This window comes from Macrobrachium nipponense, chromosome 25 (genome assembly GCF_015104395.2).
Source record: "Macrobrachium nipponense isolate FS-2020 chromosome 25, ASM1510439v2, whole genome shotgun sequence".
Lineage (NCBI taxonomy): Eukaryota > Metazoa > Arthropoda > Malacostraca > Decapoda > Palaemonidae > Macrobrachium > Macrobrachium nipponense.
Window position 1 is genome coordinate 69,391,505 of NC_087214.1, and position 14,245 is coordinate 69,405,749.

A 14,245-nucleotide genomic window follows, 5' to 3' on the forward strand; every position below is an offset into this window, starting at 1 on the left:
AGTTCAAAAATGCCCTAAACTGTCTATTTTGATAGTTCAAAAATGCCCTAACAGTCTATTTTGATAGTTCAAAAATGCCCTAAACTGTCTATTTTGATAGTTCAAAAATGCCCTAACAGTCTATTTTGATAGTTCAAAAATGCCCTAACTGTCTATTTTGATAGTTCAAAAATGCTAACGTCTATTGTTTTGATAGTTCAAAAATGCCCTAACAGTCTAGGTTTTTTTGATAGTTCAAAAAATGCCCTCACAAAAGTCTGATTTTGATAGTTCAAAAATGCCCTAAACGGGCTAATTTTGTCTATTTTGATAGTTCAAAAAGCCTAACAGTCTATTTTGATAGTTCAAAATGCCCTAAACTGTCATTTTTGACAGTTCAAAAATAAAGCCATAACAAAAGTCTATTTTGATAGTTTTCAAAAATGCCCTAACTGTCTACTCTGATAGTAAATTCAAAAATGCCCCCCCCCCCCCTAAAAAAAAATGTAACTGTCTATTTTGATAGTTCAAAAATGCCCTAAACTGTCTACTCTGATAGTTCAAAAATGCCCTAAACTGTCTACTCTGATAGTTCAAAAATGCCCTAACGGTCTACTTTGATAGTTCAAAAATGCCCAAACTGTCTACTCTGATAGTTCAAAAATGCCCTAACTGTCTATTTTGATAGTTCAAAAATGCCCTAAACTGTCTATTCTGATAGTTCAAAAATGCCCTAACTGTCTATTTTGATAGTTCAAAAATGCCCTAAACTCGTCTATTGTTTGATAGTTCAAAAAAATGCCCTAACTGTCTATTTTGATATTTCAAAATGCCCTAAACTGTCTATTTTTGAATAGTTCAAAAATGCCCCTAACAGTAAACTATTTTGATAGTTCAAAAATCCCTAAAAAGCAGTCTATTTTGATTAGTTCAAAAACCTGCCCGCCCTAACAGTCTATTTTGATAGTTCAAAAAATACCCTAAACCCCCTAACTGTCTATTTTGATAGTTTCAAGAAAATGCCCTAAACTGTCTTACTAGTCTACTCTTTTGATAGTTCAAAAATGCCCTAACTGTCTATGTTGATAGTTCAAAAATGCCCTAAACTGTCTACTCTGATAGTTCAAAAATGCCCTCAACTGTCTATTTTGATAGTTCAAAAATGCCCTAACAGTCTATTTTGATAGTTCAAAAATGCCCTAAACTGTCTATTTTGATAGTTCAAAAAAGCCCTAAACTGTCTACTCTGATAGTTTCAAAAATGCCCTAACTGTCTATTTTTGATTTTAGTTCAAAAAATGCCCTAAAAACTGTCCTAAATTGTATTTTGATATTTCAAAATGCCCTAAAATGCCCTAACGGTCTATTTTGATAGTTCAAAAATGCCCAAACTGTCTACTCTGATAGTTCAAAAATGCCCTAACTGTCTATTTTGATAGTTCAAAAATGCCCTAAACTGTCTACTCTGATAGTTCAAAAATGCCCTAACTGTCTATTTTGATAGTTCAAAAATGCCCTAAAAACTGTCTACTCTGATAGTTAATTTCAAAATGCCCTAAATCTGTCTGTCCTATTTTTGATAGTTTCAAAATGCCCTAACTGTCTATTTTGATAGTTAAAAATTTCAAAAATGCCCCTAACGACGTCTTTTATTTTTTGATAGTTCAAAATACTTAACTGTCTATTTTGATAGTTCAAAAATGCCCTAAACTGTCTACTCTGATAGTTCAAAAATGCCCTAACTGTCTATTTTGATAGTTCAAAAATGCCCTAAACTGTCTATTTTGATAGTTCAAAAATGCCCTAAACTGTCTATTTTGATAGTTCAAAAATGCCCTAAACTGTCTATTTTGATAGTTCAAAAATGCCCCTAACCCATCAGTCTATTTTGTTTTTGATAGTTCAAAAATGCCCTAACTGTCTATTTTGATAGTTCAAAAATGCCCTAAACTGTCTACTCTGATAGTTCAAAAATGCCCTAACTGTCTATTTTGATAGTTCAAAAATGCCCTAAACTGTCTACTCTGATAGTTCAAAAATGCCCTAACTGTCTATTTTGATAGTTCAAAAATGCCCTAACTGTCTATTTTGATAGTTCAAAAATGCCCTAATCTGTCCTGTCTATTTTGATAGTTCAAAAATCCTAAACTGTCTATTTTTGATAGTTCAAAATACCTGTCCTATTTTGATAGTTTCAAAATGCGCTAAACTGTCTACTCTGATAGTTCAAAAATGCCCTAACTGTCTATTTTGATAGTTCAAAAATGCCCTAACTGTCTATTTTGATAGTTCAAAAATGCCCTAAACTGTCTACTCTGATAGTTCAAAAATACCCTAAACTGTCTATTTTGATAGTTCAAAAATGCCATAACAGTCTATTTTGATAGTTCAAAAATGCCCTAAACTGTCTACTCTGATAGTTCAAAAATGCCCTAACAGTCTATTTTGATAGTTCAAAAATGCCCTAACAGTCTATTTTGAAAAGTTCAAAAATGCCCTAACAGTCTATGTTGATAGTTCAAATATGCCCTAACTGTATTTTGATAGTTCAAAAATGCCCTAAACTGTCTACTCTGATAGTTCAAAAATGCCCTAACGGTCTATTTTGATAGTTCAAAAATGTCTAAACTGTCTCCTCTGATAGTTCAAAAAATGCCCTAACCGTTCCTATTTTGAATAGTTCAAAAATGCCCTAAACTGTCTACTCGAGTTCAAAAAATGCCCTACCTGTCTATTTTTGATAGTTCAAAAATAACTAAACTGTCTATTTTGATAGTTCTAAAATGGCCCTAAACTGGTCTATTTTTGATAGTTCAAAAAGCCCTAACATTCTATTTTTAATAGTTTCAAATGCCCTAACAGTCTATTTTTGATTTTCAAAACTGCCCTAACAGTCTATTTTTGATAAGTTCAAAAAATACCCTAACTGTCTATTTTGATAGTTTTCAAAAATGCCCAAACTGTCCCTACTCTGATAAGTTCAAAAATTCCCTAACTGTCTATTTTGTAGTTCAAAATGCCCTAAACTTTCTAGCCTCTGATGTTTCAACCTGCCCAACTGTCTATTTTGATAGTTCAAAAATGCCCTAAACTGTCTACTCTGATAGTTCAAAAATGCCCTAACAGTCTATTTTGATAGTTCAAAAATGCCCTAAACTGTCTACTCTGATAGTTCCCCAAAAATTGCTAAAACTGTTTAAACTCTTTTGATAGTTCAAAAATGTCTAAACTGTCTATTTGATAGTTCAAAAATGCCCTAAACCGTCCCTAAACTCGGATTAAAAGTCAAAAAGTCTAAAACCTGTCTTATGATCGTTTTCAAAAATTCTAAAAACTGTTCTTAAAAAAATTTTGGATTTTAGGTTTCAAAAATGCCCCTAACAGTCATTTTTGATAGTTCAAAAAATGGCCCCTAACAAGTCTATGAGATTTCCAAAAAATGTGCCCTAAACTGTCTATTTTGATAGTTCAAAAATGCCCTAAACTGTCTATTTTGATAGTTCAAAAATGCCCTAACAGTCTATTTTGATAGTTCAAAAATGCCCTAACAGTCTATTTTGATAGTTCAAAAATGCCCTAACAGTCTATTTTGATAGTTCAAAAATGCCCTAAACTGTCTATTTTGATAGTTCAAAAATGCCCTAACGTCTATTTTGATAGTTCAGAAAAATGCCCAACAGTCTATTTTGTGATAGTTTCAAAAATGCCCTAACAGTCTATTTATGATAGTTTCGAAATGCCCTAACGGTCTATTTTGATAGTTCAAAAATGCCCTAACAGTCTCTATTTTGAATAGTTCAAAATGCCCTACAATCTATTTTGATAGTTCAAAATGCCCTAACAGTCTATTTTGATTAGTTCCAAAAATGCCCTCCATCTATTTGTAGTTCAAAATGCCCTAACGTCTATTTTGATGTTCAAATATGCCTAACTGTCTATTTTTGATAGTTTCAAATGCCCTACACTGTCTATTTTGATAGTTCAAAAATGCCCTAACTGTCCTATGTGATAGTTTCCAAAATGCCCTAAACTGTCTATTTGATATTCAAAATGCCCCAAACTGTTCTATTTTGGATAGTTCAAATGCCCCCAACTGTCTATTTTGATAGTTTCAAAAATGCCCTAAGCTGTCTATTTTGATTACGTTCAAAAATGCTCCCAAACTGTCTATTTTGATAGTTTTCAAAAATGCCCTAACTGTCTTTTTTGAATAGTTCAAAAATGCCCTAACTGTCTATTTTGATAGTTCAAAAATCCCTCCTGTCTATTTTGATAGTTCAAAAATCCCCAACTGTCTATTTTGATTAGGTCAAAATGGTCCCGAACTTCTATTTTGATAGTTCAAAAATGCCCTAACAAAAATCTCCTTTTGATTAGTTCAAAAATGCCCTAACAGTCTTTTATTTTGAAAATAAGGTCAAAAAGAAAAGCCTAACCAGTCCTAGTTTGATAGTTCAAAAATTCCCTAACAGTCTTTAAAAAGTTTTGATAGTTCAAAATGCCCTAAAAACCTGTCTATTTTGATAGGTTTTTCAAAAATGCCCCTTAACTGTCTTTTATTTTTGATAGTTCCAAAAATTTGCCCTAACTGTCTTAAAAATTTTGACTAGTTCAAAAAATGACTTAAAATGTCTATTTTTGATAGTTCAAAAAATGCCCCAACTGTCTTTTTATTTGAAAAAATAAAGTCACAAATGGCCCCAACTGTCTATTTTGATAGTCAAAAATGCCCCTAACTGTCTATTTTATGAGTTCAAAAATGCAAAACTGTCTATTTTGATAGTTTCAAAAAATGCCCCAAACTGTCTATTTTGATAGTTCAAAAATGCCCCAACTGTTATTTTGATAGTTCAAAATGCCCTCAACTGGTCTATTCTGATAGTTCAAAATGCCCTAAACGTCTATTTTGATAGTTCAAAAAAATGCCCTAACTGTCTATTTTGCTAGTTCAAAAAATGCCCTAACTGTCTATTTTGATATTTCAAAAATACCCTAACGTCTATGTGGATTAGTTCAAAAATCCCCAACTGTCCATTTTGATAGTTCAAAAATGCCCCAACTGTCTATTTTGATAGTTCAAAAATGCCCTAACTGTCTATTTTGAGTTCAAAAATGCCCCAACTGTCTATTTTGATAGTTCAAAAATGCCCTAACTGTCTATTTTGAGTTAAAAAATGCCCTAACTGTCTATTTTGATAGTTCAAAAATGCCCTAACTGTCTATTTTGAGTTCAAAAATGCCCTAACTGTCTATTTTGATAGTTCAAACACAAAAAAAACTAAAAATGCTTATACCTGAGTATTTTGATACTAGTTTTATCACAAAAAGTGCATTAATCATGAAAGTGATATGAAAATTCAGTAATTGGTGAATATTTCAACGTGAAAAATACAGCAAATAGGTGAATTTTCCACGAATAATGTGTATGTATTTTCCAGAGAAATCCTTGAATCAGTGAGTTTGCGAATTGAGAGCCTCCGAATCCAGAGGTTTACTGTATCAAGCTAAATAATAAAAACAATGCACTGTTTTATTTCAAACCAGCACTATAAGAGAACGATTTGTCACTAAGATAAAATGAAAAAATAACCAACCTTTTCACTCCGTGCTCAGGATTGTCAACTTCATCCTCGTCCGACACTTCAGAGCTCGAGCTGTTTCTCCTGTAATTTGGGAGCGTTCAAAAAATTCAAACAAGTCATTCCGACGTACAAAACGCCAACACTCATGCTTGGCTCCTCCATGCATGGGAACAGTCACAAGCACACAGCAATATTAGTGATTATTAGAAATCGTTCAAAATCAACCTTTCTCTTTAATGCGGAATTACGAAGGCAATTCTGAATACGACAGAGTTGACTAATAAATACTTTGGCTTTACACTATCTGTCATGCAAAATCAACCTTGCTTTTTAATGAGGAATTACAGAGTCAATTCTGAATATAACTAAGTAAATTAATGCTTTTCATTACAATTACTGTATTATTAGAAGGAAAACAGAAGAAATGATAAAAAACATGACAAAAATGAGTTAACGAAAGTATTTGGAAATAAAGAATGAGGAAAGAGGAGATTAACAAAAGGAATAAATTGATAAATGCAACTGAATGATGGAATATAAATGGAAAATAAGATTGGACATGAAAAAAGTCAAAGAAACAAGACTGAAAAAAGGAAAAAGTAATTTCACACACAAATAAGAGGGGAGAAAAAAAATGAGAGTAGAAAGTAAAAGTGAATTCAATGGATATATGAATCAACTTATACATATATTCTACGAACACAGGATTTTAAGTATTATCAAAATGTCATATGAGTTTCTTTCTACTGCTTTCACTCTCCCTCTAAACAGTTTACGTTAAATTTGAAAGTCGCAACGAGCCCAGGCTAATTATGAAGTAAAATGGGGGATGTTTTTGTCTCGTACTAAGAAGAAATAAAATATACTTCTTCTAATGTAACATGGTATATACATTTCTCTCACCTTCCTCTCTTTTACAAAGCTTGAATTTTCAGAGGTACAGAACCTGCAGCACTAAAGCTTATTGGTTTAATTTCCAAGAATTGGAAGAAATTTAAAATGTTAGGGAAAAATGTCAAAATACTTTGCATTTCTACTTAGTCAACTAATTCATCCTCACTGGAAAGGGACAACAAAAATGAGTTAACTTTGAACTTTGCCACACAGCATTCAAATTCCAAAAATTGCATGAATGTATATGTATGGATAAATTCCCCTGTCGGAGCTCAAAAAATATATATATGTTTTCAATTCAGTCTTTACATGGGACACATCAGGGTCAATTTATGCGGTACTGGTTAAGCAAAAGACTAAAATTTGAAATGAAATACAGACACTCCCCTTACTTCAAGAATTTCAACCTGTAAATTTCCTGAGGTAGCCATGCTGAAGGTAGGAACAATTAGCTATAACCTCTTTACTTTACAAATTCATTAATTACAAAAATAAGTTATGTTGATTTAAGTATACTGAACACTGCATGGCAACAAGAAGCCCTTGCCAGTTGGAAGTTCAGTTTGTATATAAGGGAGTGTTTGTACATAACCTATAGTACTATTAAATCTGCACACTGTATATGTGCCTTTGCTCAATCACAAAAAAACACAGCACTGCATTTCTACAAGCTTTCAATAGCAAACAAACATAAACGTGCAAACTTTCACTCACCGGTGTAGCTGAGGAAGTTTCGTAGCGGTCCAGGCTCGAACTTCTCGTCCCTTCTCCTTGACTTCTTCCACCAGTTCGAGACCCATTTTCTTCACTTCTTTTAGCCCTTTCCCCACCCTTCCTTCAGAGTGTTCTTCCCCGTCGGAATTTTGGTGGCAGGTGGCGGTGGACGTACGCTTGTCCCCGCGCGTACTCCTCCTCAGCAGTTTCCTCTTCACGAACTTCATGCTATGACTAGATAGGGACGCCTTCTCGTACGAGGAGACGTTATCTTTGAGAGAAGCGTCTTCGTCTTCTCCTCTGTACCTAGATTCGCTTTGCAATGAGCTCATATTCACATTCGAGCTATCGCCGGGCAGGTCGTTCAAGACGCTGTCGCTGTCTCTGCTGGGGAAACCACCTGGCTCTAAATACTTGCCGCCCTTACTACTGTCTTCTTGACGATAAGCTACCTGAACATCTGGGGTGACTTCCACTTGACTAGATATAATAGAACTCAGTGTGGTACTAAGGGTGTGATCATCTGACAAGCCGTTGTCGAAAGAAGACCTCCTGCTACTGGGAGTAGACTGCGTTACGGTTTTCACGAGAACTTCGTTGGTCCCCTTAACGAGGTGCATCAAAGTGGACCCTTGGGGCCCCTGAGGGACGCTCGGAGACTGAGCACCCTGGGGTGACTGTAAGCCAGCGTGACCTACATCTAAAAGTCTGTCAATAAATAATGATAAAAAGTTAGGCACTGAAAGACTTTTTGAATTAAAATACAGCACAATTTACATTACTGAATATAAAGTAAACTTAAAAACATTGATGTAGAGAAAAAACGTGGACTTCATTTCGTGTAATCAAAGCTGTCTGTATAAAAATTTGTCAATCATATGTGTCTGAATACATATCTCTAACTTCATACATCCAGAATAAACTTTTTAATTTCTTTTCTTTATCCTATTTCCATTAATTTACTTATATATCTAAACTGACATTTGCCACTATAATGCAACAGTTACAAACGACTAGAATAGAATAGAATATAGAATTTAGGCCAGAGGCCAAGCAATGGGACCTATGAAGTCATTCGGCGCTGAAATGGAATTGACAATGAAAAGGTTTGAAAGGTGTAACAGGAACTGTTAGGAGATAGTGGAAAGTAAGGTGGAAGAAAGAGAATATGAAAGGTGGTACAGTAAAAGGAATGAAAGGGGTTGCAGCTAGGGGACGAAGGGGCACTGCAAAGAACCTTAAGTAATGCCTGCAGTGCACTGCATGGGGCGCACTGATGGCACTATCCCCCTACAAGGACAAACGACTAGAAAACTACTTACTTGTGCCTGGAGTCATCCCATCGACCAAACGCCAAGTCAATGCCGCTCACAAAGGCATACATCTGGTCGATTATGACCATCTTCTCGTGATGGGCCCAATACAGAACACCTCCAGCGTAGTGGTCTGGGTGCCGTAGAATCTGAAGCAATGCAAAACGTTTTAGATGCTGGTTAAGTCGGTACCTATACAGTGCAAAACTTATTTTAAAGGACACTTAGTAATTCTTTCTAAAATGGTCAGTCAACATAAGTGTGGAATGATACATAAATGCCTTCACTAATCAAACCAAAATTTCCTTAACAGTTTGTTAAGTAACATGGACCCTGAGTTACAGCTGCACTTGAATATCATCTAGATACTTTACAGATTACAGCAGTCCTCCCATGTAGCTCCTGCACTAAACTAATTTGTATTTTACACTCAACATTCCATTAAAATGATTTATTTAAAATATATCACACCTCAAAATGGTACCCTAGCGAGAAATGACGATAATAATGTAGCCAATAAGAACAGAAGTTCGTGAAATTGAAGTACGACTTCACTTCGCTCTCACCTTGATGTTCTCGTGAAGTTGTCCAACAGTCTGCTTGGTCAAGATGGAACTGATCCCAAGGGCCAATTCCACCTCCTTGTAGAGAAGGATGAACACCATAACTCCGCGTTCGGCCTGCCGACGCAAAACCTCCGCCAATCTGCGAAAAGGACTCTCAGATTAGGACACTGCTCCATTAGAGGAATGAAAGATATGGTCATTTTTATTATTACAAATTTCCTTTAATCTGTGAAAATGATACTTCAGAACACTGCTCCATTAGAGGAATAAAAAGTATCGGAATTTTCATTTATTAATGAAAATTAGACTGATTAATACGGTATAAAGTTTGGTTAAAAGTGAAGAAATAGAAAACGTAGCTAATTTTTGAAGTCATTTATATTTCTGCCATGTATATAAACAAAAGCCCTTTATATATGGGTTGTCTTTGCGCATGCGTGACCTTGCTGTGGACTTGAAACCAGGGAATGTCATGGTGGCATTTTCATTTATAAAAAAAAAAAAAAAAAAAAAAAAAAAAAAAAAAAGACCTATAATACCAAGTTTGGTTGGAAAAATTAATAATAACTCAAGCCCTTTTGTACAGAGGGTCTTCTACATGCATGCATGAACCAACTGGGAGATTTACACTTCAGGAGGTGGGTAGTCTCTGTATTTGACTAGAGTTGGATGCCATATGGAAATGCTATTCTCCTAGTTGCATATGCAGTCAGGTAAGGGATGACCTGACACCTTAACAGAGGTCAAAGGTTATGGTTTTCAGTATCCTAGCCTTTCTTTTACAATAAATAAACCCATTTAATTCCCGTGAGTAGTCCCCCAATTGGAGTTGGTTGTCATCCAGAAGTGCCATTCTCCCGGTTGCATATGCAACCAGGGATGACCTGACTCCTTCGCAGAGGTCAAACGTCGTTTTTCAGTATTCCAGTCTAACTTTCAGATCAACAATAAATCAATTTAATATCAGAATGGCAGCCTATCTTTTAAAACATAACATGAATAAACCCATTAAATTCCCAAGCAAAATATCTACCTCCATTTACATCCTGTGAGATCCGGGCGTTTCAAATATATCTCGGGGCTCATCCACCAGTCCGTGATGAAGATCTCCTCTCTAGCCGACTCCAGCATCTCAGCCACGTCCCACATGTAACGAGAACCGTCAACGTACCTGAAAAGTGCAGTAAAAAAAAAAAAAAGTCACACATATGTTTAACAAAAGGTGGGTATCTTAAACCTTTGAGTTTTCAAAGACATCAAATTTTTCAGTTCCTTAAGATTCTCATGATGTCAAGACATCAGTGAAAAGATAAAAAGTAATTGTCAAATACTTTGATGTCTCATAGCAGTGGGATGAAGTATGAAACATGTAGGGGGTGGCTGAACTTCCTCTTACTATAACATGGCCATTTGAGGTGAATTATCAATAAATATCATGTGCATAAAATATATAAGCTTTAGAAAACCAGAATTTTTTGTTGGAAAACAAAAACTTAAAGTTTCAATATCTGGTGCATGCAAAACACTAGTCAAAGTTTCTCAACATTATTGCCATATTTTCAGCAATGACTAGCTTCCATGTATGAGAGTCACATATAAAGTAAACAAATTTGAATGAACAGTATTTGAAAGATATTTGCAGTTTTAGCAATCAGAAACTTGCTTTTTTATCAAGAGATTCATAAAATTACAGGTTCAATAATGATCAGAGAAACAAAACCTCTTCATTTTGATACATGTTACTGTCACAGTAACCAACATTGAATTGCCTGCAGTTCTGCAGACAATAGACTACTGTATTTCTCTTTCAGGTCATAACTATAAGATTTAGTGCTATACAGATCTACTGCAATTATGGCTACAGTGCCACCTCAAATTAATGAACCACGACTCAGAAAACTTCTGTACTAACCAGCTAAACTACTATGATTATTTCTTACTATGCTACCATTTCAGATGTCCTAAATCTTTAAGTAAACATCTTTAATTGAAAATAAAGTGTAAAGCACATGTTAGATTATGTTAGGAACTATGTGGAATTGCTGTTAACTGAATGATAAGGAAAATATTCACATGCAGGCTACAAGGCTACAACATAGTTATTGTTACTTATATTGGACTTTGTTCCCCAAAAGTGTCAATTAAGTTGAGGTTCTATTTTTGAAATAAAGTGGACAGCAATTCATGTAATAACATATGAACACTAGCAATTAATTAACAACAAGACAGCATATTTACCAGCGAGCATATGAAGATTTCCGTACAGGTGCAAACGAATCGTAACGTCTGTCGCGATGGATGAAGTCCCTACCTGCAAATAATCATTCTATATAATAAAAACATGAGAGAAAACTCCTTCGTTTACAAAACAAACTACTACAGAAGAATAATGTTTCCAGTAAATGGCTTACAGCTATGAATGGCATGCAATATAAAATTTAGGCCAAAGCCATGCACTGGTACCTATGAGAGCATTCAGTGCTGAAAGGGAAATCGAGCTTAACGAGTTACAAAGTGTAACAGGAGGAAAACATCACAGTAGCACTCTGAAACTGTTAGGAGAGGGGGAATAAGAACAGAGGTACTGTACAAGGAATGAAAGAGGTTGCAGCTAGAGGCCAAAGGAATGCTGCAAAGAAGCCAAAGTAATGCATACAGCGCACCATGGAGTAAAACTTTAATTCTTTGAGATAGTCATAAGGATCTACTAAAATTACACAAGAGACAGTGGAGGGGATCTGACCTACAATACTGACCGTACTTCTGCTGATTTCTGTGTATCTGCTTGATCCACTCCTTCTGACTAGCCTCGCTGTCACATCTGAACACGACAGACCTGGAAGACAGTGTTTCAATGAATTCTTCACTTTACGTTATCACTGAATAGACATTTTAAAAAGGAATTCTACTTTTTTTTTTTTAGCAAAAAACATAGAAGAGAATAAAATAGTATAGCATTTAAGGGTCTAGGACAACTGGCCACGGCCGACTGGCCGTGGTCCAGCTGGCCGTGGCTGACTGGCCGCAGCTCAACTGGCCGCTGGGGACGACTGGCCGCAGCGGTAAGAGAGAGAGAGAGAGAGAGATTTTTTTTTATCTTTTGAAGGAAACTAGTGTTTATTTATTTATCTATTTTTTTTAAATACCCTTTTGATTTTTGTGATTGTTGTTATTGGTTATAAACTCTCGAATAAAACTGGTTTTTATTGTTATTAATGGTTGTAAACTATTTTCATTTTTTAAATGAGAGCTTGATACTTTGCCAATTGGACTGTTTCCTGTTTTAAATACATTGTTGAACTTTGTAATTATTGTTAATGGTTATAAACTATTTATTTCATGTATGCATATCATTTTTGAAAAGAGGTTTTCTCTAAGAAAAGAATAATACTTAAAATGTAAATTTTATTACACAGCTGAATTACACAGAAGTTACATAAAATCTGAATTACTGGAATAAAAAATTTAAGAAAATAAAAGATAATTAAATTTCACTAAAAAGCTGAATCATTGAATAAAAAAATCAAGAAAATAAAAGATAATTAAAGATAAAAAAAGTTATTTCATTAAAAAGTTGAATTATTGGAATATAAAAACTGCTTAAAATAGCAGCTACATAACTATATATCTTAAGAGAAGTTATGAGCAATTCCTCTCAGATACTCTTCGTCTTTTAGATTTACTGTATCTAAATATTTTCTGTGTGTGAGAGAGAGAGACAGAGACAGACAGATAGACAGAAATAATTTTTTTTCTCTCATCTCTTCGTCTATGGCCAGTTGGGCTGCGGCTAGTCGGCCCCTGCGGCCAGTTGGGCTGCGTCCAGTCGGCCATGGCCAGTTGGGCCATGGCCAGTCGGTTGCGACCAGTTGTCCCATAAGCCAAATGCAGTGACCTATAAGATCACTCAACGCTGAAGGGAAGGGAAATGTAGTAGAGCAATCTGACAGGTGCAAAAAGAGGAAACCCTCACAGCTGCACTATGAAACACGACCTGGGAATATGTTTACAATTCTCTCATCTTTCCATAACGTAATTTCACCAACCTGGACAAGTTTGATATGAGCAACGCGTTCCTGATACCGATGATCCTGTAACCATGGGAGACTTCGAAATATGAGTCCATGAGCATAACACTGCGGATCTCTCCGCTCTCGGGCGTCAGGAAGAAGAGGCAGGTTTCCTTTAGTACCAGCCACTTGTGCTTGTATCTACCTGTAACTGGACTCCAGCACCTGGATGAGAGAAGATGCAATGCATTACTGCTCCTAAAACAATTCTCTTTGAACTTTCAATATTTTATTTACACTTTTATCTATTTCAATAATTTATTTACACATTTATCTATTTATTATTTTGTTAATTTATCTTTGTTTTCTAATAACCAAACTGTTCTGTATTTTTTATGACCTGCAACTTCTCTCAAATGAACTCTATATTCTCCGGAAGCTTGACTTTGAAGTCGAATGGCCCCTGTAGGCCTGTTCCATGTGCATATGGTTCACCTCTTGAATAATAATGATAACAAACATGATTCATGCAATGATCCACAGCAACAAGAGCATACATGTAATCAAAACTTTCCAAATGCAGACTCCTCCAAGAAAAATCAACAATTCAATACCAAAAGAAATGTGAAGGAAGTCTGATCAGAATGCAGATTATCTGCCATTTTATCTGCTTCAGGGAGAAAATAACCCACCCCATTTAACCCAGGCTGTACAATGAAGTACAATAAAGCACCAAGAAGACGTTCCTCTTCCCAGAGAGCCTTGTAACATGCAACCACATCCTAAAGACATTCAGCATGTTCTGATTTAATATTAAAACAGATGCACATAAGGAAGTTTTCTGCATTTTCATGGCGAGTTCGTACCATGGACTAACACCTAAGGCTTTCATATTATCATAAGAATCCAACTCTCTGTGCAAGGTTTGAAATTCTGATAAAATCTGAGATACTTAGAATCAAAGGACACATAAGTTCAGGCACACTCAAGACATCGAGTGCAGGAGTGAAATGCCATTACCAAATTAACAACAAAAGTTTGGTCAAAACCAAGATACCACAAGTCACAACAGACAAACGCCAAATACATAGGAGACGGAACTTTCAGACGTTCAAGACATAGTTCAAGAATGAAATGAGGAAATACCATCATGAGACTAAAAACAAAGGCTTACCAAACTCCATGTA

At 35.3% G+C, this 14,245-nt stretch overlaps 1 protein-coding gene across 8 annotated transcripts in view; it reads right to left on the bottom strand.

Annotated features, from left to right (window-relative positions):
* Nucleotides 1–14,245, bottom strand: part of LOC135199512 (phospholipase D1-like) — a 93,048-nt gene that overhangs the window by 21,641 nt on the left and 57,162 nt on the right. For 6 of the 8 annotated variants that reach the window (XM_064227626.1, XM_064227627.1, XM_064227624.1 and 3 more), the window contains exons 10-17: nucleotides 13,095–13,283; nucleotides 11,805–11,884; nucleotides 11,287–11,359; nucleotides 10,082–10,219; nucleotides 9,049–9,187; nucleotides 8,492–8,631; nucleotides 7,170–7,877; nucleotides 5,574–5,642 (exon numbers count right to left, since the gene is read on the bottom strand). In XM_064227626.1, the coding sequence (XP_064083696.1) occupies nucleotides 5,574–5,642; nucleotides 7,170–7,877; nucleotides 8,492–8,631; nucleotides 9,049–9,187; nucleotides 10,082–10,219; nucleotides 11,287–11,359; nucleotides 11,805–11,884; nucleotides 13,095–13,283 (1,536 nt within the window). The remainder of the gene's footprint in view (nucleotides 1–5,573; nucleotides 5,643–7,169; nucleotides 7,878–8,491; nucleotides 8,632–9,048; nucleotides 9,188–10,081; nucleotides 10,220–11,286; nucleotides 11,360–11,804; nucleotides 11,885–13,094; nucleotides 13,284–14,245) is intronic. The other 2 variants (XM_064227631.1, XM_064227628.1) reach the window with 1 other exon arrangement.